The sequence below is a fragment of the Pseudochaenichthys georgianus genome, chromosome 17 (genome assembly GCF_902827115.2).
Source record: "Pseudochaenichthys georgianus chromosome 17, fPseGeo1.2, whole genome shotgun sequence".
NCBI classification, from domain to species: domain Eukaryota; kingdom Metazoa; phylum Chordata; class Actinopteri; order Perciformes; family Channichthyidae; genus Pseudochaenichthys; species Pseudochaenichthys georgianus.
This window is the reverse complement of record NC_047519.1, coordinates 20515961-20541946: the sequence shown is the minus strand read 5'-3', so window position 1 is coordinate 20541946 and position 25986 is coordinate 20515961. Positions and strand designations below refer to the sequence as shown.

The window sequence follows — 25986 nt, the reverse complement described above, 5'->3', positions numbered from 1 at the left end:
CAGACTCATGGTGTACTGGATGAAAAAGGGGATCGCTAAAGTTATTATGAGTCATCGTCTGGGGACTATGAATGTTTGTGTGGAACTTTTGTGTGAATACATTGAACAGTTGTTGAGATATTTCTATCTGGAACTAAAGTGGTTGACCGACCAACATTGTCATCAATTGAGCCACACTCTGGCAGTGAGTTCATCTACCCTGTGCAAGCAGTTATTTCCTACAAGACCAGATGTCATTTTATCCCTTTTTGGAGTAGCGCTCGGCGTGTGATGCATCATCACAAAAGGCTACCTGCTAAATGTGTTGTCTGTGCCTCATTATTTGTCAGAAGCTGCCTGTTTCATTGCTCTCTCCCTCTGTGCGTCTCCCTCTTTCTGTCTCGTACTCGGAGGCATCTGCCTCATTAACCACCATCAGCATTTTGTTTGCTGTGTGTAATTTGGATGTATTGGGAGTGAGGCAGTGGGGGGGGCTGGTACTGATGTGTGTGTCAATGTGTTCAGTTGATGTGTGTGTGTGTGTGTGTGTGTGTGTGTGTGTGTGTGTGTGTGTGTGTTGGAAGGAAGCTCATTAGGCTGAAAAAAAACACTGACATTTTTGCCAGAATCCAGATAATATCTTCCCTTCCTTTATCTATCAAAGGGTTCCTCCAATCAACTCCCCGGTGTGTGTGTGTGTGTGTGTGTGTGTGTGTGTGTGTGTGTGTGTGTGTAGTATATGTGTGGTAGTGTAGTGGTAGGCAGATGTTTGCTGATTCGACAAGTGTGCATTGCAAACTCAGCCTAATTTAGACTACAAATAAACACGATGCCACACAGACGCTCATGGTGACAGCCCACTCTTCATTTTCTCTCATTTTATACCAAGCCCTCTTTCTCTTCTCAGTCTCCCTCTGCCACTCTTTCTCCCCCCCCCCCCTTCTCTCTGTCCTCTCTTTCACAAACGCAACACTGTGTGAAGACACCAGAAGTATTTCAGCCGGGTGTTCTTCTCGAGTTGTTTTCCTTGTAGGCACCTCTGACTAACTCTCAACTTCCACAGAGGACACTGTCTTCTGCCAAACTCAGAAATGATAAACAAAAAGTGGTCGAAGTTGAACACATATCCTACATAAATGGATGGTTTTGGAATTTATTGCAATGCAATATGGCAATCATTACAATATTTCCTTTGTGTTTCTATTTTACAATGTACAAACTATAAAAAAGACCATAAATAAACAAAATGCTTCATGTAGCTAATTATTAGCATCAAATAAGAGACATGTACAATTGACGCTGAAGGATGACATTCTACTCTAAATGTCTAACGGAAATTCATACAATAAAATAAAAATAAAAACAGAACAATTAAAAAAACAAGCAAATCATACATTTGTACGATCTTCCAGTATGATACCAGAAAGAGCTCATAATAATACATTCTGTCCGGCTCCTCCAAATCTCTCTCTCTGGGGAAACTTTGCATATTGAGAATATTCAAAGATAGCTGACGTCTTGGCAGGGGAGATTCCATTACGTGTACATTCACGCTACACACACTACACACACACACACACACACACACACACACACACACACACACACACACACACATGCGCACGCGCAGACATACGAGCAAACACAAAACACATTTTATTCAAGTCAAGCCCAAAGCAGCGAAAAAGTTGGAAGCCATTCTGCTTATGCACAGCCTTAACAAGTCAGCCTTCACGAAACAGATAGTAAAATAATGAAAAATAGAACTGGATAAGAGGATGAGGCTTCAGTCTGAGCTCTCAGTAGCTTAGCGCTATCTGTGGCCACGTCCAGATCATGGTGTTTAGAAAACTCCACGGGATGGAAGTTCACCAAAGTGCTGCTTTTCTCTCCCTCTCTTCACATCGGACTTTACTCCAACTCCTTGTATTCCCACTGGTGAAAGGTCCCTCTAAAGTGCATGGATGAGGTAAATGAAATTCTTCTCAAAAACACGTTTGTATCCGTTCCCCCGCTCAGACTGGAACCATTGTGTGTTGCATGTGCTGCATTTGCGACAACATGTCTTGCTGCACACTAGCAATTATTATGTCCTGGTGTGACGGTGTGATTATTCCGAGTCTGTCCATCTCCCTGTGGGTGAAGAGACAAAGATAATGTTCAAACACAAAGCCACCACATGCAGTATTCAAAGGATAAGACCGTTTTTTAGAACAATTAACAGACACTCACATCTGCTTCCGTACACATGCATTAAGCGCTGTTTGGGCTTCATTGTCTACTCAAGACACAACGCTTTAACCACCAAGCTAACAATAAATAACCAACCCGGTCTAACAATTAAGCTAAAACCTTATTATCAAGTTGTCTGTGTAGCCAAAGCCTAATATAGTTTGTGCCTTTGTGCCATTGTCATTCAGTACTATTAAAAACACATGAGAAGAAAAAGCAATGTGAACAAGAAACCACAGCTCAGTGGCGAGGAAGCTGTTTCATATTAAATATATATGTCCACATTCACCACCCATTCATCCACCCATTGGATCATTCTTTTATGTGTATTGATATATTTTGGATGACGACAGAGTTCTATGAATAGGCTGAAGAGAATACCATTTAACTGGATTAATTTCTTTTTTGGGTCCTCTGAAATAAAAACATAAAACAACGCAAAAGCTTATATTTAATAAAACATCTCTGAAAGACAAAAAACCCTGCTCAAATGACTCGTAAACAGGGACATTAGAGTACATCAGCTTTTTTATTTAATTACACAGTGAAAGTACTGTGAGGCCTTTACTGACATCTTGACACATTGTAAATGTGTCAGCATATCGCTTTTTCTGACGTTGTTAAACGGGGGCTGTGTCTTTTAAACTGACATTTTATCATTGATGGCTACTTATTTCAATATTTTCTTAGAGGTGTTTGAATTACACATTTTAAACACGTTTATTTGACCACACTGCACAATTAAAAGTGCAAAAGTGTGAACAATAAAACCAAACGGTATATAACTTACTCGGTTTAAATATATTAGGTTCAAGCAATCTAAAAACAATAGGTTTAAAATCCAGATTCAGGGACTCTAAAAAAAAAGGGAAGCTTCTGGGAAATGTAAAAATGTCTCGTGGAGACTTTAATAGAAAAGATTATTCATGTTTTTTATACCTGTGTTGTTCATGTTTTATGTTTATTTTATTATGACTGACTGTTTTTAAATGTCTTATTATTTCTTAATGTCTTTTATTTTTGTAAAGCACTTTGAATTGCCTTGTGTTGAAAGGTGCTATATAAATAAACGTACCTTGCCTTACTATTAGGTGCGCAAATACATATGTTTCCTTCTGAATGTGCAGCTTGTGGTTTTTGCAGTAAGAAATGTGATGAGTAAATGCCAAAGTCCATTTCCCCATGAAGGGGCACTTACTGGTGTGAGAGAGCCAGGAGGCTGTCGAGGCTGGTGTATCCGGCTGCTGCCAGAGTGTCTCTGTACCTCTCCAGCCCGATGGACTGCAGCCACTCACACACCGACCAGCCGGGCACACACACCTCCGGGAGGACTGACACACACACCTCTGAGCCCACCACTGACTCCAACATAGTGGCTGTGGGTCTGTAAAAACACGGAGAAAGGAAGAAGGTTGGTAATGTCCTGAAATAGGAGATCTAGCACCTAATCATCTGTGTGGAATAATGCAGGCTAGGTGTGGGTTATGAATGAATACTTAAAGGTCTCCTATTATGCTATTTTTAGGCATATATTATCAGTCTCAGATATATAAAAATATATAAAATACATGATGTGTTTTGCTCAAAATACCAAACAGATCATGCATTTGAGACATCCTTCATATCCCTCTATGTCAGCCCTGTTAGAGAAAGGCTGATTCTGGGTCATTAGCTGCTGGCCCCGCCTCCTTTTGAGCTCGCAGGCACACAGTGAGTTCTGTGACGAGCAGGCTGTCTGCTCTGCTCAGATACAGCTAAATGCTGCCGTGATTAAACGCCATATCATGTTCCAAACCACTGCAAGGATTATTTCTGAAACAGTATGGAGCTCAAATGCTTTTTTCTTGCGGGTTTACCACAAGGTGAGTTCCTTTCTTTATTTCCTGCTTTTTTACACATGCTCTCTCCAGTACAGGTTAGCTCTGAGTGTTAGCGATGCTTGCTAATGTAAACAAAGACTATATTACTTCCCAAATGTCGCACATTGTTTCTGATAGCGACGTTTCTGATAGGGCCGTGGGCGTAAAGTCAGCCCACATTTCCGATATTACGTCATATCGGACGCAAATCTGGATCAGCTCCGTTGTCCCCCCGTTTTTAGAGATTTGGGTACGGAGGAAAAGAGAGAGGGTTTTGTTTTTGGACACTTTGTGAGTTCCCTGACACACCGGGGACACATATTTATGTATAAAAGACATCAAAACGTGCATTTTGCATAATAGGAGACCTTCAATGTATGTGTCTGTGATCTGTAATGAGTGTATTTACATTTCCAGTTTGTACCTGTCCCCTCCTGTCCGGCGCAGCGACCCGGGGTTACGGATGAGTTTATCCAGCATGTTGAGTATCTGGCTGAAGGTGGGTCTCTCTGCCCTCTCTCTCTCCCAGCAGTCCAACATGAGCTGGTGCAGCACCACGGGGCAGTCCATGGGCGCAGGCAGACGGTAGCCTTCTTCTATCGCTTTTATCACCTAAAGAAAGGACAGAGAAAAGAGTTTTATAAAGATGTAATCAGGTAGAATTGTTATACTAATGCAGAACAGAATCTGGCAGGCGGCGATTCAAATCCCACACTTTACTAGTAGCATACAGTGCACAGTATATTCTAATCATTACTGTATATTGTGTTTGCAATAAATCATTATGGTTTTGTGCAGGAAATGAGCTAACGGACTTCAATCAAACAGCCACATTAAAACGCAACCACCAATTAAATTTCACAGAAAGAAAGCAGAAGATTTATTACTTTTCTGTTGTTTCCAGAGCTGTCTCACCACCAACTGCAATTTGTTTAATTTTTTGCAGATGTGAGCAGCTCCTCTCTTTCCTTTGTCGATTATACTGTGGAACGATACTGTCCATTACTGACAGTGTTCCATGTTCAGACACGACTGAGACAACTGCGCCTTTTGAGCCTTAGTCTTCATTAAAAGTTATTATTATTATTATTATTATTATTCTTTGTCATACTCCTACAGTATTTGATGGATAGTTGTGCTCTAAGTTTTGAACAAATAGTGTGTGGGCTTAGGGGCGTGTAAACAGGAAGTATAATGTTTTCATGGAGTCAGTGAGTTGGCTGTTTTTTGCTTTTGCTTTGTTTTAATTTTTAGCAAATTTGCCCAATTACCATATGCATAATTGCCTCCAAGAGCTGTGGGTAATTGTCTGTGTTGATAAACAGGTCAAATATTCAAATTTAAGAAATGCCTCATTACGTAGTATGGAATTGGGATACGAGTTAACTAAGAAATTAGGTTTAACGACGCTTTAGTTTGTTTGTGCGATAAATCTGCTCCCCAGTGTTGCAGTAAAACAAATAAACTGAAAAAGACAGAGGAGCAGCTCGGCGTGTACTGTCCTGAAAAAACCCAAAACAAAGTAAATACGATGGATAAAGTGTCTAGAGAACAGCTCATCAGGAAAGTTTGCTTACTACTAAGTGTGCTGCAGATGAAATCAATCATGTCTGAAGATTTCCATATGCTGCGCTGCCTCTTTGACCTACTCCAACTTAACAAGCTTTGATAGCAAAGTTATTGCAAATTTGCTCTGAAATGGGATTTATGTCTCAGATCTCAGACTGCTTGGCTGAGGGATAACATTAAGCAGCATATTCTAGTCATCTTTTTGTGAAGTCTAAATATTTATATTAAAAAAATAATCCTGTGACTAAAGAACTAAGTCTTTGCCTGCTGCCCTCTCTGTGATTCAAAGGCATATTTACTATTTTTAAAACGGTGCAGAGGTCACTGCGTCAGGATTCAGTGCGTCACACAGAGGATGGTTTATTTTCCTCCCGAAGGCTTTCCAAAATATCCCAAAGAAGTGGGGCTCTTTCCACTTCCACTTCACAGTGAAATATGTGTGGACTCTGGAGAAGGGAGAGTTTAATTTCCCTTTCTCACAGCAGACAAATGATGTTTAATGAACATTTTATTTTATGTTTATCTTCCTCTTCAGTTATAAACACAATTACTCTAACTTCATTGCTTGAATCTGAAATACAAAGTTTCACAGCAGAATGCACGAGGGCGACCATATCAGCAATCCGTTTTAAGAAAGTCCCACTTTGGTCATATTATACCATTTTTTAATGAAAAAGCAAGTGAATGGCTAAAAACATGGATCGCTCTCAAATGGCTGCTTCCTAGTTAAACATTGACCAACAATACTACTAACTTGTCAGTAAATTCAGTATACTATGTCAAAACACATCATCAAATATTCTACATACTACATGTATGTCAAAAAGTCCTAGGATGGTATGTCGAAACATAAATAGACATAGTTAGGTATTTCAAAATGTCCTAGTCTATTATGTAAAAAATGAATAATAAAATATGTCAAAAAAAGGTAATTGTATAGTATGTTATAAAAACATGCCCGGATTCTTAAATATCATTTTTCATGATATCAGTTTGTTTTCAAAAAACTGTTCAAAACTCTAGCAATGAATCTGATGAGTATTGTAATTACCAGCAGCATAAAGCTGGAACTATGAAAACAAGGTGGCAACAAAAAGAATTTCCCTTTTAATCTTCAAATTGCTCCATGTTGTGGAGCTACATCTTTTTTTTCTCGAATTCATCATATAATAATAATGGAGGTGTTCTGATTTGTAATTTACTATTTAAGGTAAGGTATATGCAAAGTCTTTATGGAGTGAGCTCCCTCTTTTGTCTTAGAACAAACTGTAGGTTAGATGATGTATAGAATGACTCACATCCTGGTTGTTCATGTCCCAGTAGGGTCTCTCTCCGTATGAAACCACCTCCCACATGACGACACCATAACTCCACACATCGCTCGCCGTGGTGAACTTCCTGTAGGATATGCCCTCTGGAGCAGTCCACCTGATGGGGATCTTCCCTCCAGGGGAGAGATAAGTCCCAGTAGCCTCCTAATAAAGAAGTCAAAGTCATTGTGGTCCAGTGAATAAAAGGTTTTTATTTCTATCATTGTTTAATTTGGTCTTTTGCCTCATTGATTAATATATCTGAAGAGAGAAATAGTTTTTATTCCTATTGTTGTGGCTTTAAGATGTATTTTTTCCAATCTCAATCTTTATTTATTTATAAAGCACATTTCAAATAACCTCAGTTTACCAAAGTGCGGTACAGGGAACACATACAATATACAATAACACAAAAGTAGTCAAATAATAAAAGAATAATTAAAAACAAGATAAAAAACAACATGTCATGTTCAACTAGTATTAAAAGCCAGTCAATTGTTCAGGTATTTGTCTATAACAAATCTTTTAATAATGAAAAAGCAGCTAATAAATAGGCTAAGAATGACACGGTTAACAAGAATGACGGCTAACGGTTAGCTGTTTGTTTGTATATGTTATTTCTGTGTGTGTCTTACCCGTGTGGTGTAGGCAGCCTCTGGGTCGTCCTCCAGAACTCGACTCAGGCCGAAGTCGGACACCTTACACACCAGGTTGCTGTTGACCAGGATGTTACGAGCTGCCAGGTCTCTGTGAACGTAGCTCATGTCCGACAGGTACTTCATACCTGAGGCGATGCCACGCAGCATGCCGACCAGCTGGATCACCGTGAACTGCCCGTCATGTTTCTGTTACATGAAAGTTATAGAGACAGGAGGGCAGGTTAGCAACAGGTAGCTCTCAAGGTCATGAAATGGTTATTATCTGTTATTTAGTACATTGTTCAGTGAGATGGAAAAATGCAAAGCTGTATTTATTGGAAAAAAAATTAAACAGTATGAGGAAATGCATGTACCCGAAGAAAAGTATCCAGGGATCCATTTTCCATGTATTCTGTAATGATCATCAAAGGCTTACCTAAACAAGTAAAGAGTAATAAATGTTAAAATGCAACAAGATCAGACCTTCATTAATCCCTGTAGGTAATTTCAGATATCAAAGCAGCAACATCAATAAGAGACAAATAAAACAGCATAGGGCAGGTAAGGGTAGCCAAAGGGATAACAACAATATAATTAGGTAAACTGTTAACATATATACAGATGTGAATATATGTGATAAATATATGCACTGTATGTGCACATCTGCAGGTGCGAGTCCAAAATAGGTACATATAGTGCAAGCTCACAACCCAAATACTACACATTTGAAATGTCAAGTTCTTCAACTCACATCTTGTGACGACACCCTCCAGCCTGATGATGTTGGGATGGTCAAACTGTCCCATGATGGAGGCCTCAGACAGGAAGTCCCGCCTCTGTTTGTCAGAGTACCCCGCCTTCAGACTCTTGATGGCCACGTAGATCTCCCTCTTTCCCTGAACACGCAGCCGACCACTGCATACCTCCCCAAACTCTCCTACACACACAGAGCAAACAGCAGTGTCAGCGCCAAGCCAGCATGTGTGTGTGGGCCTGTTACTGCGTGTGTGTGTGTGTGTGTGTGTGTGTGTGTGTGTGTGTGTGTGTGTGTGTGTGTGTGTGTGTGTGTGTGTGTGTGTGTGTGTGTGTGTGTGTGTGTGTGTGTGTGTGTGTGTGTGTGTGTGCGGGCACTGATGCCAAGCTTACCCATGCCAATAACCCTCTCGATGTGAATACTGCTCACATCAATCTCCTTGGCAAACTCGTGGATGGCCTGATCGGGGTCTTCATAGGTGAACGGATCCACGTAGATTTTAACTCCTGCCATAAAGGAGAGGCGGGGGAGGAGGAAGGATGCAGAGGAGGGTAAGAAATAAGAGTTGTATAACTGCTGCATGTGCTATGCAAATAGCTTTGGCAATAAGTGTGTAGGGTGTGTGCAGGTGTAGAAGAAATGTAATAAAGGGCATCAGTCTGTCTCAGTCTGGGTGTGTGTGTGTGTGTGTGTGTGTGTGTGTGTGTGTGTGTGTGTGTGTGTGTGTGTGTGTGTGTGTGTGTGTGTGTGTGTGTGTGTGTGTGTGTGTGTGTGTGTGTGTGTGTGTGTGTAAAGTACCTGGGTTAAGATGTTTCTCCTCCTCAGATTCCTGCTTTGTTTTACTGTACTTGCTCCTCCTGATGAGATAAAGAAGGTGATTGACATGTAACACACAGATAGAAAAGACAAAAAAACGCGTCACAAAATAGCTTTTTGTCAGGATTTTAACAGTTTGCAAGAAATGACAAATGGAAAAACATTGGTGTGTGTGTGTCCCATTTTTTTCAACTTTGTGTATTTTCATTCCGAGTAGCGCTGGGCATTCACTGGCTTTTTCAGGATTTGCCGCCATTGAGAGGGAAAACAATGAGAACAGAGAGCAACGGGCTGCAGGAGAGGCAGAGCGAGGAGATGAAAGCATTTAAAGAGAGAGGGAGGAGGGGCGATGCCTCAGGTAGCGCAAGATAAAAGGTGTTTCCATTAAACAAAGAAACTGTCAAAAACACCTTTGTGGCTGAGCAGGTGTGTGTGTGTGAGAATTTGCGCATGCTTGTGTTTCTGGTGTGTGTGTGTGTGTGTACACACCAATTGAAGTTGACATACAAGCTGTGCTGCTGAAGAGACAGTAATGACAAGTCAGGGACAAAGGGATTATCACTGTCTCCACTATAATCCCCTTTAAAAGCTCCAGGTAACACCCACACTATTTACCCACACAATAGCAGTTGTTTGTGTGTATTGTGGCAGTTTGGTCAAAAGCAGTAGTTAGGGTTCACGCATGTTGACGTCAGCGATGCACTGATGGGAAACTTCTCACCATCATAAAAAGCCTATAGGTGTGAATGCCTGCCTGTATGGATGCCTATATTATGTGTGTGTGTGTGTGTGAGTTGGTGCGTGAGTTTGTGTGTGTGCATACCTGCGGCTAATGATGAAGACAGCTGCAGATATCAGCAGTAAAATTCCGACCCCGCTGACAGACAGCAGCAGGAAGGCTGAGTTTACTCCCTCTCCAATCAGAGGGAAGGGATCTAACAGGGAAGGACATAAAAAGGGCACATCCAGAAAGTTGTTACCTTGGAAACAATAAACTTTATCGTATAGTTTTAAAACCTCATGAACATTACTGTCACAATACCTGAGTTGGTGGCGAATTCGAACGCGGTGCTGAAGTCTCCGTACCCGGCAGCGGTGCGAGCACGCACATGAAACACGTACACAGTGAGGGGGTTGAGACCCGTGACATCCACGCTCCGGGAAAAGGTCCTCATTATGCGGTAGGAACGCTCCTTCTGATCCTGATTAGACGGGACAAAAAGAGGGGCTCTTTTCAATGTCTGACCGCAAATCCATCGCCGCCATCAGAGTTCCACAAACAGCGTGCCAACATATCGGCATTCCAGACAGCTGCCTGAGCTGCATTAACCTGCCGTCGCCTCACCTTTTCATAGAACTTGACCTCGTATTCTAGGATGACCCCGTTGGGTCTATCCGGCTGTTGCCAGGACAACGACAAACTGTGCCTGGTGACGTCGGTGGCTAAGATAGACGAAACCGGAGATGGAGCTGGGAGAGAGAGAACGATGAGGAGGGATAATTCAGTGACAAGAATATAACTTCGTAGAGTGACAGATATATATTATAAGCTCATAAGATTCCATGTATCATAGTTTAACAGCACAGCAACGTTTGAAAGGTATGTCTGCTGCCTGTATGTCAATAATCCCATTGACCCAGTGCACCTGAGAATTGACCTAAATCTCATTCCTTCCTATTCCCCAGGGACCAGCCTCATTCTCCACTTTCTCTCTGCTTACATTCTTCTACTTTCCTTCCCCGCACACTGTTTGTCTTCCTTTGTGCCTGTTCATGTGATATCGGGCCGTATGGTGGTGCAGGTTGGACGAGACAAATCCCAGGCAGCTCTCATGCTGTGCACACACAGCTAAGTTATTTCCCCGGGGCATCTAGAGCTAGGCAGGTGTGCCGTTTTCTAAATGCCACCATAACGACTTAAAGCAATGACAGTTTAGATGTAACAGCATGGGGAAAAAAGCACTCGCTGAAAACTAATGGAGAGCATGTGTGAGGAGCGCCACACACTAGCTGACACCTTCATAACCTAAATGAAACACACCATAAAAGCCGGGTGACTTTCCACACACTTCCGTGGTTAAGAGCCGACAAGAGGGAAGTCCCACCCTCACATACACTAATGCCCTTATGTGTCAACTTTTCTGCTCTGTGCTGTTTTCATTTACTTTGCCCTCAACATGCACTGTCTATTTGTATTTAAATCAGTGATTTACATTTCCCTGAACACTTTCTGACATCCTCTTGAGAACACCCCTATAATTAATTTGGCTGTTGTTAGGTGTAGGAGGACGGAATAATAACTATGGCAGCTCTGACAGATAGTAAGAGCTAGAGTTTCCAGTTGACAGAAAGCAGGAACGGTGTCTTGAAGTGTCATTAATCTTGTCATTAATGTGGTCGTTAGTGGAGAAAGCGTCACATTGCATAAATTAGTTTTCTATTGAAGAGTTATGTAAGTACATTTGCAATATATGGATTTTTGTATACAGTATTACAATGTGGTTATGTCTTTTATGTTTCAAGAAATGGGGCTAATTTATCTAACTGCATTTCAAATGCTATTTCAGAATCACATGCGTTCTTAAGATGCACTGAAAATATATTTGTGGCAGTACAGATATATTAAGCATACATTTCCTAATAATCATCCCAACAATAGTTGTCTCATAGCACTGAAATATTGTTGGATGGAGGCTTTCCACAACATGCTTCCACATTACCCATAGGGCCTTGCTTCCCTGGGGGGGTCTGCATGCAGTGAACAGCAGTTTGCATTGTGCTGACCCACTTACGGACCAACAACCATAAGCATATTTTATGTTGCTGCAACAATCCGACAAACACATTTACTCTCACACTCAAAGCCTTTATCTCACCAGCTTGGTTGGTGGTGACGGTGACGGACACACTCTGGGTTGCCCCTGCACCGCTGGCCAGGGAGACCCCGTTGCGTGCGTGGACGATGAAGGTGTAGTGTGTGTGGGCCCTCAGCTCGCTCACCACCACCCGGCTACTCTTCAGGCCGCTCTGCTCTGGGGAGAAAATCACATCGGAGGCGCAGGGCAGGCAGAGCTGAGAGCTGGAGCCTGCGCCGGGCCTCGGGTAATCCCCAGGTCTGCTCTGGTAGACCCCCCTCCCTGACTGGACTTCAGATCCTACAATCCCCTGGTCTGACTGCATCCCCAGGCCGACGCGCTGAGCCTCGGGCTGAGAGAGGCTGTGATTCCTGGGGGGGGCTTTACTGCCAGTCTGACTGTGGCTGGCGGTCTGACAGATGAGGCACTCCAGACTGTAGCTGGTGTCACTCCGTCCCCCCAGCCGGCGGGGGAGGGCCCACTCCAACACCACAGAGGTCTCGTTCACCACGGAGATGAGCTGCTGTGGAGCTGATGGTGGCTCTGGGGAAGATACGGGGGATATAAGCTTGATTAAGCATGAACAAAACCAATAAAGTTTATATTCTATATTGCACATAATGGGGAGGGTATACGGGTTGTATATGGGGGGGAGGGGGTTGCTGCAAGCCATTGGCACAAGTTGAAAAGTAGACATCTGGCATTAGACTGAAACCATAATGTTCAGAGATGTTTTTGATGGGGTGGATGTTTTATTCTGTGGTATTTCTTTTTTGTGTGTCTGAGAGACAGGGCATGTGTGTGTGTGTGTGTGTGTGTGTGTGTGTGTGTGTGTGTGTGTGTGTGTGTGTGTGTGTGTGTGTGTGTGTGTGTGTGTGTGTGTGTGTGTGTGTGTGTGTGTGTGTGTGTGTGTGTGTGTGTGTTTTCATTTTTCCCAGGCCAAGGAAACCATGTGCTGTAAATAGGCATAATTAAGTTTATGACACACAGACCGAGGCCTCCAATTCTGTCACAGAGGACCTACTCAGTGTCTTAAAGACAGAGAGAGAGAGAGAAAGAAAACGAGAGAGGGAGAAGACATTTATTCACTATTCAATATATTTACTTATCACTAGCAGACAGGATGTAGATGGTGGCTCAGTCATAAGTAATGGGATCATGAAACAGGGGTTGCATTCAGACTAGTTTGTTTCTCCCTCTGTTTGGTAGAGATAGAGAGAATGGGAGACAATCAGTGTGCTTTATTTGCTTGTATTTGCAAGCAATGCACAAGTATTGTCTTGGTTTGACTTGTGTATGCTGTGTGTGTGTGTGTGTGTGTGTGTGTGTGTGTGTGTGTGTGTGTGTGTGTGTGTGTGTGTGTGTGTGTGTGTGTGTGTGTGTGTGTGTGTGTGTGTGTGTGTGTGTGTGTGTGTGTGTGTGTATCCTTACGGGTGCAGGCCATGGAAGGAGGGTCGCTGTCGGCGCGGTAGAATCCAGAGTGGCAGTCGCAGGCGGTCGCCCCGTCTCTGAGCGAGTGGCTGTGTGGAGGACACTTGGAGCATACTGCTTCTGAAGACTTGGCCTTGTAAAACCCAACAGAGCAGGCTGCAGAGGGACAGAACAAGACAGATTTAAGACTCCACTTCAATAACAATGCATAGCCACGTACACCTGGTCCCGAAAATGTCCATAACAACAGGTCACATTGACATAAACTTTATTGTAGACGTTAATAAATACCTTTAAAATGAAGTCACAACACGTTTCCTTCAACAGAACAGTGTAGTTGTTAAAGGTGCCCTGTTTTGGATCACTAGTGGTGCTAAGGGGCAATGCTTTTGCTCATTTCGGGCAATCATATTCACAATTTAGCTGACTGATTTTTTATGAAATGTAAATGGTTCACAGGTATTTTAATCTTTAAACTGTTGGTTGGACAAAATAAGCATTTTTTAAATACGTAAACAGGGGACATTTACTGTTGCTGCTGCTAAATTAAAATATTAAAGTAATTAGTTACAGCCTTAATTTGCAATGCACCGCCCTACAGCTGTCCCCTGATGGAAAAAAATACATACATTTTGGTTAAAAATAACATGTTTTGTTGAGACACCAACAAAATGGATACCAAAACATCCACAGTATTCGTCAGCTTTTAGTAATTAAAGTCCAGCTTGATAGGGGCTGCAAGCAGTGCATTAAACACTGACTTCAGGTCAGCTGACCCCTGAGCCTTGTTACAGTCTTAGTTACCCTACATATTGACGGCTGACAACAAAGTCAACACATAGACTGCAATTCCATCCAAAGATAAACAAGTGTAAAAAAAAAAAGATGTACAGAGATAAATAGATTTAGCATGAGGGGGAGGGGCAGAATGATTTATTTTATCTTTGCAAAGAAAAACCAGCTAAAGGAACACTAGGTGATCAGCTTCCACTCACACACACAAACACCACAACTGAATACATCAAAATGCAACGCCAACACAAATATAACTGACATTTAAATAAGTGACAGAGGAGAAACAGAGAGGGTGATGGAGAGACAGAGGGGGAGTGGAGGGGGGAGAAAGCTTCTCTCCGTTTACCAAGGAATTCACGCATTGACAGAGTAACAATACAATAAATGAGTACATAATTATACCGCTTGACATCCACTGGTGAAGCGAAAGAGATGGCAGAGCGTGGCTGGTTCGAGACGTCTTTTTCATCTTTTTAATTTGAGAAGGAAACCCTCTCGTTTGTTTCCACTGCAATCATTTTCTCAACACCTTCCTTTTCATCATCACACCCTATTCACTCTCCTTCCTCAATCCCACCATCTTTCCCGGTTTCTCTGCTCATTCTTTTTTCAAAGCTTTCAATTTCCAAGAGAGATGAAGACATCCCAGTAGGAGTGGATAGGAATGTGGGAATGGTGTGTGTGTGTTCTAGTGCTTTATGACACTCTCATCAGCAAATGAGAGGGAGGAAGTCTTGTCTGTAATCTTCTCACACCGACCATCCTGCTCCATCTGTGTGAGCCACCATAGATTTGCTCTTTCACACACTCATCTGCCCTGCCTTTCACATGTTTCACAACCTCCCTCATTCGCTCCCGGCGCACTTCCTCCTCGACCTCTACTTATCTGTCTTTGTGTCTCTGACAACTCTCTCCATCCTGCTCTATCTCGGTATGATACTCTGCGTGCCAAATCCTTGAAAAGCTTTGAAGCAGCGTTTATGGCTTGATATTGATAGTAATTCAAATGAGACCGCACACGCAACACACGTGGCTTTAAAGCGTTTGTCGGAACCTGTAAATTCATTCACGGCTGATAAGGCTGGCTTTCATCCCGTGAATGAGTCGTTAAAATGTGTTAGCTGATATCATCAAATGGGAGATAAAATACAGTTTTATCACTATTCCGCTGTTGTGCACATTCCTTAGTTTGTAATCATCTATCTGGCGAAGTAAGCCATGGATGCGAAAGCCAGGGAGTTAAAGAGAGAAAGAAAGAAAAGTATTTGACCTGCTAAAGACTTAAGGGTTGATTATAGGACTACACAAGACGCTGCCAGGGGAGTCACGCTGCCTTTGTCTCTGTCAAACCAATCCTCTATCCTTGTCTCCAACACAGAGGACGGATTGAAGGAGGAAGAGGAAGAAAGGAGCAAGTATTTGAAGCCATAAACTTCCTTCAGCGCCCTCTCATGTCTCTATTCTCTCTGTTGCCTTTTGTGTCTTTTTTAGCGCTGGTTTTGACAGGGGGGGGTGAGCGCAGCTGACCCCGAATAAGAGCTCATGAGGGTGTCATTAACCCGACATTAACCCTACGCTACCGAGGGCTGTGCGGATCCTGAGCCTATCCAATCAAAAGGGAGGGATTTGGACACAAACATACTTAAAAAAAAGGGAGATAAGGAGAGATGTGTGTGTGCATGTCTGTGTTCACATTCTGCCTGTTAGCAGGGGAGCAAATAGACTGCAATCAGCTTTTTTGTCAAGCACAAGAAAGTGTGTAAAAGATGGAGGGAAGGTTGACTGGGAGAGAAAGCAAGCCACTGACAAGAAGCAAGAGATAAAGAAGTGGAGAGACAAAAAGATAGCGAGTGAGGAGGAGGGAGAGAAGCACAGGGGAAGGTGCCCTTTGATTGTTATCAGCATTGTCGGCATTTGCATATGCATTCATCTGCTACCTAAAATGCAAATGGGGCTCACTGCAAACCTGAGTAAGAGCCTTGTCGGCACACTGTATGCGTGTGTGTGGGTGTGTGTGTGTGTGTATTCCTCCTGACCCCATGTTATCTGTCATCATCCCTTGTTCTTTCCCAGCAGAGGGGTGTAGATGGAGGAAGTACCCCCGGCCGCTCCACGGTGACACCTGTCCGTGTGATGGATGGAGGGAGGGACGGACTGACGGATGGATGGACGGATTGATAGACTGTCAAGCGAGAAGGAGGGACACTATTAATCACAGGGGTCATGGCCCGTTAATTAAAAGCCGCAGAAAAAGCTGGAGATAAGCCGTGATCCTTATCTTCTTCCTCCTGTATGTCTTCATTGAAAGGACAGCCCCCGCTCCCCAGGAACTCGCATTCCTCCAGAGCCTGGTATCAAATTCATCTCATACATCATGCACGGGCACTAGCTTCTCACACGGGTCTGCATTTAAAACCTAAGGAATGTGCTCAGTGTAAGCCGCAGCTTTAAGTTTGTCACATTTAAATAGTCACAGAAACTGGTGCTACGAAGGGAAATGTGTGGATTTGTGTGTGTGCCATGCCCACAGCCAACAGTGCGGACATTAGCATGTGAAAAGAGCTCTGCAACAATACACCCCCCTCCCCATTGCACACAGATCACCCCCTGCCACCAGCAGCAGTAGCACACCCACCCACCCCTGACCGTGGATCAGGGGAGAAGAGTTGGAGAAGAGAGAGGAGTGGTAATGAGAGGGAGACAGAGAGAGAGCGGGGCTTGTTCCGATGCCAGAGAGCTACAGACTGACTGCTGGTGCTGGCAGAGCTCCTCTACATTAAGAACAACCTGGGAGAAAGGAGACAATAGCACGCGCAGACCCTGACTGTGACGGCGGAATGCAAACCATTCCCCCCACCTGAGTTTGGCCTGCTTCGCACAATTACTTGTACAATTCCTTCGCCTGCTTTGTCGCCTGCTTTGTCACCTGCCAAACGCGCGCACGCATACACACACACACACACACACACACACACACACACACACACACACACACCTCCTCCCTCTCTGTTTGCCTCAACACACTCTTCTCTAGGCATTCTTGGGCAGTCCTCCAAACTGTGAGTGTATGGGAGGGAGGGCTTTGTTAGGCAGAGAATCAGAGATACAGTACCCACACATGAACACTCGTGCACAAACACAAACACACACACGCGCACTAAATCATCACTCCAGCATGCCCAGAGTCCAGAAATGCGGTGCAATAATTAGGGGCTGAATACAGCGATTACGCACTCTTTTCTATCCAGCGCTCACTCTTTCTTTCGGTCATCTTCCTTTGAGTCCCCTCTCCCTCTTTTCATCCCGTTCTCGTTGACGAGACGTGGGTTTGCTATCCTGGCTCCAAAATGGTGGAATGAGCTCCCCATTGACATCAGGACAGCAGAAAGCTTACACACCTTCCGGCGCAGACTGAAAACTCATCTCTTTCGACTTCGAGCGATAGAACTATTAACAAAGCACTTATATACTAATAAAGGGCTGGCTTACCTAAAGCCAGTTGAGTAGCACTTGAAATGTTTTTGCTCTATGAAACCTGATGTACTTATATGATTCTGTTTTCTTCAAGTTTGTATTTTGTTGGTCGAACGCACTTATTGTAAGTCGCTTTGGATAAAAGCGTCAGCTAAATGCAATGTAATGTAATGTAATGTAACGAGACACTGCAGGTGTGTTGGGAAGAAGCACAAGCATGACATCTCTGTGGACGCAGGGAACACAGAAGCAGTCCAACCCTCCCAGGCAGTGAGCAGTCACACCACAGAAAAAGGGAGGCCAGTGCAGAGACAGCGAAACAAAAAAAGGCTCCTTTTTCATTCCGCCTTCCTGGCCGTTCACATTTCAAATTCTCTCTGTTGTTTCACTCCTCTTGTCTCTCCTCCTTCATTTCCGATCCTCCCAGACGGATCGCAGCTGTCAAACTTTTGACGTCTTCATCTACCTCGGTCATGACCCTGCACTCTGTAGCTAAACTCTCTCTGTGTGAGTGTGTGCGTGAGTGGCTGTCAGTCAGAGTTTTTGACGTCTTCATCAGGCTCAGTCATGACCTCGGTCTTAACCAAGGGTTTCGAAAAAGAGGGGGCGTTCCCTCTCTCTTGTGTTTCTCTACTCGTCCCCTTTGCACCCGATGGCGAACCCCTAGCGGGGGAGGGGCAGGTCTGTATTGATGCCTTCTGCTGTCAGTGGCCTTCTTTCAATCTCCCTCTCGCTCCATTCAACTCCTAATCCCTTCTTCCTCTCCAGAGCTTCTCCTCTCATCCTCATTACACTGTGTCAACAGTGAATGAACTTTTCACATTTCTCCGCTTTGGCAAAGTCCTGTTTCAGTTCAGTTCAACAGGAGTTTTGGGGTAAAATTAAATGATAAAGTAAAAAGGCAGTACAAATATCAACACAGCAAACAGTGGTTGTTGCACCAGGACAATAAGCTTGATGAAAATGTTGTAAAATGGTTATTTAAAAATAAATTCCATTTTACAGAGATATACAGTATATATACTGTATATCTCTGTAAGATGGAATGTATAAGCTCTGAATGTCTACCAGTAATTGTTTAGCATATATGCTAAACAATTACTGGTAGACATTCAGAGCAGACACTATATTTTACAAATCATGCAAGTTTGAATTAAGAATGTATATACTGAGCCTTCTACTAGACATACATATGTGTTTACCCAATAAGGTCTGGATTTATATTTTAGTTTTGGCTTAACTTCGATGTTTTCATGGAGGAAATTTAAGAGAAATATTTCTACGTTTTGGGAAATTATGTGTATTCAGTTTTTCGCCAAGAGTTATATGAGAAGATTGATACCATTATCATATGTATCCATTGAATAAGAAACCAGTAGTTAACAGCTAGTATTGCTCTGCTTTAAGGTTCAACAAAATACTGACCAGAATCTCAAAAACCCACCATTTTTAAACGTACCATAACAAAAGTTCCTGTAATCCCGGGTGTCAAGTACAGACAGTTTCTTGACGCAGAGGCTGTGACTTCCTCTGTCTTTCCATCTAACTCTTGATAACAAAGCCACCAAGCCTTAATAACAAGAGCCTCTGTCCAGTTATAGCTGGCTATATTCAATCATTCTTTGCCAGTGAAGGCACGAGAGTCTAGAAGATCCTGAAACCTTTTGACAAGAAGAGAGACAGATCTCATCTCAAAACGATCTGCCTTTTCCTCTCCATCCCCCCCTCTGCCCTCCCCCTCCTCTCTCTCTGCACATTTCAAACTTAAAATGGAAGAAGTGTTGAGGCATCTATCCAATACTGCAGGGTCAGAGTTTTCACTGTGCAGCGTTGGGTATTCATTCAGACTTTGATGGATTTCCACTGAGGCAGCTGAGCCCGGCCAACAACCTGACAAGCAGCGAGAGTGGGGAGACAGGGAAGAGAGCCGCAGATAGATAGATGGCACTTCACATCTGCTGGAGGTTCAACAAAGTCAAGGGACTCCCCTAAATCTAGTTGAGGAGGAACATCTTTCAGGCTTCAGGGACCATCCTGCAAACCTCCTCCTCTTTTCACAAAGGACAATCGGGGGAAGCGGGATAAAGGTTTTAGAGGACGTTTATCACAGAGAATTTTGGCTAGTGCTCCTCTTCTTACAAAGAAAAAGAGTCACATTCCCCCCCCCTCTTTAGCGCCAACTGGCAGTAACCGCATCGCTCTCTTTAGGTCCATCTTTTCGCCTTTCTCTCTCTCAGCGCCTCTTCTCTCCTCTTTGAGTTATGGGTCTGTTTGTTATACAATTAGCCTTCTGGGATAGGATTCATAAATAAAACGGATGGAGCAGATCAGTGTGTCTCTCCCTTGTCTCTGTGCATCTGCGCATGGATGTGTGTGTGTGTGTGTGTGTGTGTGTGTGTGTGTGTGTGTGTGTGTGTGTGTGTGTGTGTGTATGTGTGTGGGTGTGTGTATGAGAGAACATGTTGTGTGTCCGTTCTGTATGAGACTGAATGGGGGAGTGAAGCCATGTTGTAAAAATGTCTCCACCGAGTCTGTTGTCCCCCATTCCCTCCCCGCTTTCTCACACAAACACGCACATTTAGTTGTCTTCAATATCACAACAAGTAACTTTTACACGTCATTCACGCCACATGCATGTTGGTGAAATGTGTGAACAGCTTGCACATTTGTTACCGTAAAGTTCAGACCAGATTTGTAAGTGATAGAAAGACATTTTTGTCCAGATGGCAGTTATGTGAGCACACCTCACAATCAGACCTTTGAGCGTCCACGTATACTCATTGCAAGACTTAAGAAACTCTTTACATCTTGAATTCATCAGGATATTGCCGTGTTATGAAATGATAAATTCAAACAGTTATTTGGGGTAACTCTACAGATTCTACAGCTAAATGTAATGATTGTTACTGGTATCTCTTACAATCAGAACAGATGAATGAAGTGCTCTTATGTCCTTTCTTTAGTTAGATGACAAGATATTATTCACAGGCTGCATTCAGAATCCAATTAGCATAGCTTAGCCCAAAGACAGTAAACAGAGGGAAACAACAAGCCTGTCTTTGCTGAAAGGTAACACAATATGCCTTCAGGCTCCCCAAAGCTCACTAATTAAAAAATGAAATCCTTCTTGTTTATTGATAAAAAAGATTAAGATGAGATATGACATGTTGTGTTTTGTGTGTCAGACTATTTCTTGACTGTGTGCAGAGACTCTCTCTATGCCACACTTTGGAAGTGCTGGTAGATGTTGTCCCATTTGGACAGATCCAGGCGCTTTGTTTCCAAAATTGTTAGACTTTTCTCCAAATATGCAGCAATTTAAGAAAGTGTAATATTTACTTGAATTTGAGTGAATTCAAAATTGTTAGGCAGTCTTGTATTGTGCACCTATCTCTAAACTTCATTTGCCTCACCAATATTTTTGAATACAACTCATCAACTATCATTCTGTAAAAGTTGGAAAAAACAACCCTGATGATTCATTTGTTGCGGCGTTGGGGAACAGACTGCACAGTTAAACTGTGTGAGTATCCCCTTTACAATGACAACAATTCTAAATGTAACACGTGGAAATAATTAAAACAATCCACAAAATTATTCATATGCAGATGAGCTTAAAGCAACACAAGGCGAGCCGAGAGCCTTTAGACTGAATGCAAAATGGATGAGTCTGAAAATCACACAATTAAACATCAATGTTATGGTTTTAGTAGCCCTGTTTCTCTTACCTTTACATGTGCCACCCTTCTCTTGATATCCTGGGTTGCAGTAACATCCACCAATAGGAACCAACCACTCTCCATCAGCACCGCAGTACATTTTAGGCTCTTCTTTCTCCTCTGATTGGTCGACACAAGACCCCCTGACCTCCACTAAAGAAGACGTATCGGCCCCGGTTACAGTGTCGGGGAACGTTGCCAGGTTACGGATGGTGAGCGGGCAGGTTTTGTAGAAAACTCTGACAGAAACCAAAGCGATACAGGCGCCAACATCCTGAAAGGCCAGGTAGAAACCCTTCCGGGTCGTGACCTTGACGTCTCGCACCTCAGTGTTTAGTTTCATGATGCGATCACCAACGTCCACCTGGATGGAAAAACATTTAGAGGTACATTAATTAATTGTGATGTAAACAGTGTCAGCCCTCTATAATTTAAAGTGGGAGTTGCTATTGAACCGTGGCTGATCTTTATATTGTCAGCATTTGGCTCTCATCCAGATTGGCGTCTATTGACTGGAAAGGTAAAATAAGATGTAATGCCTGCAATGCCAAAAACTAAAGTAATCTTTGTTACGACTAAGCAAAAGCACCTAGCCAGCATTCCTGGGATGGCAGACTGGACATGGGAGACAAAAGTGCTTGTAAAATAAACACAAAAATTACAGCTAAGTACCCAGGGGAGGTTTAGTTTCAAGATAAGAGCAAATGAAAGCGAGTGGAGAAGGGAAGATAAAGAACTCAAAGCCTGACTCAGTTGTTCAGTGTTACCTGGGTGAAGCTCTCGTCTGCTGCCACAGTGTCCACCTTAATGAAGCTGCTCTCTCTGATGTAGCTCTCTCTGTCTTCGTTAGACTCGTGATAGTACAGATTGAATGTCTCCTACAAGACAAAAGAGACAGGAAAAAAGTGAGACTGACGCCTCTATTTATCTTCATCAGCACTCATCTTTTCTCTTAATATGATAATGAGTCAAAGGGGGGGTTGTGTTTGAATAACCAGCAGCTGTAATATATAACAAAGCGTCATTAGCTGCAAACGGTCCGTTGGATAATTAGCATAAAGTTAACATATTGAAGAAATCCTTGTTGAAATGTCATTTTTCTTAAAACTTTCTACTGGGCCTGAGCCATACAATGACCATCATGCAGTGTTCAGACAGTGTAAGTATGTTTTTTCTTGTACCTTGCATGTGCCGGTGACCCCTGGCAGGCTGTTGCAGTCTCTCAGGGTGAACTTGACTTCGACGTAGACCCGCTGAGCGCCGGACCGAGGGATCCAATCTGTCCTCAACCAGTTATTCTGATTGGGTTCTAAGACATTGCACACCTGGTATGTTCTGATGGGGATGTTCTTCTCATCCATTATACTCACCTCTTCCCACTGCAAACAAACACATCCAATTTCATTAGTACACTTGTGAGGGCGTCTACTTATGAAGCGCGTTTATATTCTCGCTCACTGTAAAACATGAATATTGAGATTGATTTTCTACTTTCAAAACATCAACTGGTTGAAATGCATGCCAAAAGCATAAAACTCAATTTTGCGGAAAACTTCATTAAAGATGATTTTCCATCCTAGTGATCATTAAGCAGTCATAGAGCAGGTCAAAACTTTTTCTGATTCAATACAATTTTACACATTTGATAATTAGCTGCTAACTAGCAATCTTTCTAAGGGACGTTGTTCAAATCTGGGGGAAACTAATACACAGATCTTGTGGAAAAAGGATGTAAATGGGGAAGTAAACATTTTCCTGACACTCAAGTTTCACTTGGAAGAGTATTTGAATGTAAAGGGCAATATGTATTTCCCACAAATGCTGAAGAATAAGATCAAATCAAATTCAGATGCTGGGGCACATCCTCTAAATTAGTGCTGTCACCTGAAATCATTCCTTCTTGCATCAATATTCAGCAGCGGACAGTGGTTCAGATTTGTTGGGACTCCAAGGTTTTACAGGTACATTTCCATACAAGTGAAACAGGCTCAGCCTTCACTTCAACATCCATCTCAATACAGCCGACGATTTGCCTTGTACTGTGACCCTTCAAATGACCGCAGAGCCTCCCGACTCCAAATTGGCTTTTTATTGCCACTGAATAATAATCTGCTTTGGGGAGAGCTGTATACACACTAAATGTGCCATGTCGAAAGAAAGAAAGAGAGAGGGAGAGTCAGAGAATGTATCAATGTGTGTGTGTGTTGGAGGGGTGGGGGTCTGTGTGGGAGTGTCTAATGAGCTTGATCGATATGTCATCAGGAATGAATTCAATGGGCAATATTGGCTTATTACAGCTATATTGATGAATTAATATTGGTGTATATGTTGGCAGAAACTGCAGGGCAGTAAATGTCTATTTGACTTTTCTAAAACCATTTATTTATTTCAAATGATTTGTTTTCAGTTGAGCTAACTGTTGAACACTTGTGGTTTCCAGTACAATGTAATGTGACAAACATAGGTTGATATAACCATTATCAAGTTTGTATTAATCTCAAATATCCACATCGGCATCAGCCTCAAAAATCCAGCATCGCACTTTAGTCTGTAACTGTGCACTCCTACAGTATGTGAATATAAGAGTGTACGCATGAGCGAGAGTGGGAGCTCATGGTCACGTCTTTGTATGTTGTGTGTGTGTTTTTGCAGTGCATGTGTGGAGTATTGAGGAAGAGAGCAGTAAAAAAAAAAGCTGTCATGGGGTATGAAGCCTCCTTGTCTAGTTTCTTTTGGAGTCTTTGTCAGCAGACAGAAATCACAGCTGTCAGAGGGAAAAAGCTTTGCCCCAACCATACAGAGATGATGTTTTGTGTGTATGTGAGTCTGTAGCTGAGGGGTGCGGAAGGTGGGGGTGCCTGTAATCAAAAGCTCAGTGCGTGCAGACCAGGACCCCGTCAATCAAGCAGCATGTGAGAAAATGGGAGCATGGTGACTGAAAAAATAAGAGTCAAGTTCACCAATAACTCTTAAACCAACAAAGCGGTGAGATAGACACTGAGTAAAAAAGGAGAGAGAGAGAGAGAGAGAGAGAGAGAGAGAGAGAGAGAGAGAGAGAGAGAGAGAGAGAGAGAGAGAGAGAGAGAGAGAGAGAGAGAGAGAGAGCAGAAGGGGAAGCACATATAAGATCACAATGTACCAACAACGAAAAGAACAAAAAGATGAGGGCGCAATACAAAATGGATATCTACAGGATTTGGCAACTGGTAGTAGAAATCCCTAAAAAAAATAGACACCCACCACCAAGCTGGTTTATGCTTTTTCTTTTGCCAAACACAACGCCAGGAAGCTCATATTAGCACTTAGGCTTGGTGAACAACAGCACATTTCAGAATCTGTGGGATGATTATTTAAAGTTCCCAGACCAAGTGTGTGCAAGTTTGTGTGTGTTTGTGTGCGTGAGAGATAGAGAGTGTGTTTGTCCAAAGAGAGAACAGGTTGTAAACAGTGTATCTGTAAAAAAGCTCCCACTCACCCCTCCCTCGGAAGGACTGGCTGCCCATTTCAGCTCTCCTGGCACTGTCCTGGTATCCAGCAGGGTCACTAAAATGCACACACACACATGCAGGTGGTTTAAGGGCAAACAGCCTACAGGGTATCAGCACAATAAAACTCTTTTGCAGTGAAAAATAAGTCACATGTTTGCACTTAGCCACACCAGAAGATCAACACTAAATGACTACATGGTAAATGTGGAATTAGCAGATATCACCCCACAAATGTGATATGTAAGCCTATAGCACTTTTAAAATTAATTATCATGAACATGACATTATACATAGTCTGCATCTTTTCAGTTTATAGTATTGATTGTATTTCTTCAAATGGTATTTATGCATTAAGAAACATCAACCATATGATTTTTAAGCTTTTACTGCTTCACACTAGATTGTTGACCATATATGTGGAAACATCCAAGATCAATGGGAAGACAGAGCATGCATCTGAACAGCTTTGGGGCTCAACTACACAAACGACTGGACAAATAATAAATTTCCTGCAAATACGACTTTTTGACAGTTCAGGTTTCTTGCATATTCGCCCTGCTCTTCACAATCATCACGCGTACGCCGAGGTGTCTCCCAGGGTGCAGGAGCGGAAACCCGAAGTCACACACACACGCGCACACAATCAGAATCCTTCGTTACTCACCTTCGTTCAGCTGATAAATCCTTGTCCTCGAACTCGAAACTAGTGTTAACATCCATATTAAGGTAGAAAATAGTCGCCGTAAGTGTGCAGCCATGTGTGCCGTGTGAAAGCGTGTGTGTTCCGCGTTGGCTCTGCGCGCTGGCTGAAGCGGCTCCATCCCGGTGGGAAAAGTGTGTGTGAATGAACCCAAGTGTGAAAGCGAGTTGGATGCAGCAGCGGATACTGGGGCGGTCTCTCACACTCAGATGCTTCCCTTAATGGTAATTCAAATGACATGAGCCAAATGGCTTACAGTACTGTGCTCCATATCTGCGTCAATGCATAATTTCTACAGTTTATTTCTCCAACTAAAAGGACAAGCGGAATGGGTTTTTGGAAAAAGACCAGGCTTAATTTGGTAGAT

The 25986-nt window shown here is 42.9% G+C and overlaps 1 protein-coding gene across 3 annotated transcripts; it reads right to left on the bottom strand.

Moving 5' to 3' along the window:
• Nucleotides 1–883: 883 nt before the first annotated feature.
• Nucleotides 884–25743, bottom strand: LOC117462438 (ephrin type-A receptor 4-A-like). 3 transcript variants are annotated; one of them, XM_034104675.2, is made up of 19 exons: nucleotides 25584–25743; nucleotides 24907–24974; nucleotides 22613–22810; nucleotides 22199–22309; nucleotides 21441–21795; nucleotides 13444–13599; nucleotides 12034–12555; nucleotides 10503–10627; nucleotides 10200–10359; nucleotides 9981–10092; nucleotides 9140–9198; nucleotides 8734–8847; nucleotides 8339–8524; nucleotides 7962–8023; nucleotides 7585–7794; nucleotides 6938–7114; nucleotides 4480–4682; nucleotides 3410–3595; nucleotides 884–2112 (listed from the first exon to the last, which is right to left on the bottom strand). In XM_034104675.2, the coding sequence occupies exons 1-19, from the start codon at nucleotides 25738–25740 to the stop codon at nucleotides 1995–1997; spliced, it is 3279 nt and encodes a 1092-aa protein (XP_033960566.1). In that variant the 5' UTR covers nucleotides 25741–25743; the 3' UTR covers nucleotides 884–1994. The 3 variants fall into 3 exon arrangements, with proteins under 3 accessions (XP_033960566.1, XP_033960567.1, XP_033960568.1); XM_034104676.2 differs by having other exon boundaries at nucleotides 4495–4682; XM_034104677.1 differs by lacking the exons at nucleotides 884–2112; nucleotides 3410–3595; nucleotides 4480–4682; ... (1 more) ...; nucleotides 7585–7794; nucleotides 7962–8023 and adding an exon at nucleotides 9647–9675 and having other exon boundaries at nucleotides 8434–8524.
• Between the last annotated feature and the right edge of the window lie 243 nt (nucleotides 25744–25986).

Coding starts and splice junctions, on each gene's coding strand:
- LOC117462438 (XM_034104675.2), bottom strand. CDS start 25,740: ATGGAGCCGCTTCAGCCAGCGCGCAGAGCCAACGCGGAACACACACGC. Junction 10,628..12,033: donor CGTCACCACCAACCAAGCTG/GTGAGATAAAGG, acceptor TCTCTCTCCCAG/CTCCATCTCCGGTTTCGTCT. Junction 2,113..3,409: donor CTCCTGGCTCTCTCACACCA/GTAAGTGCCCCT, acceptor CTTCACCCACAG/GGAGATGGACAGACTCGGAA.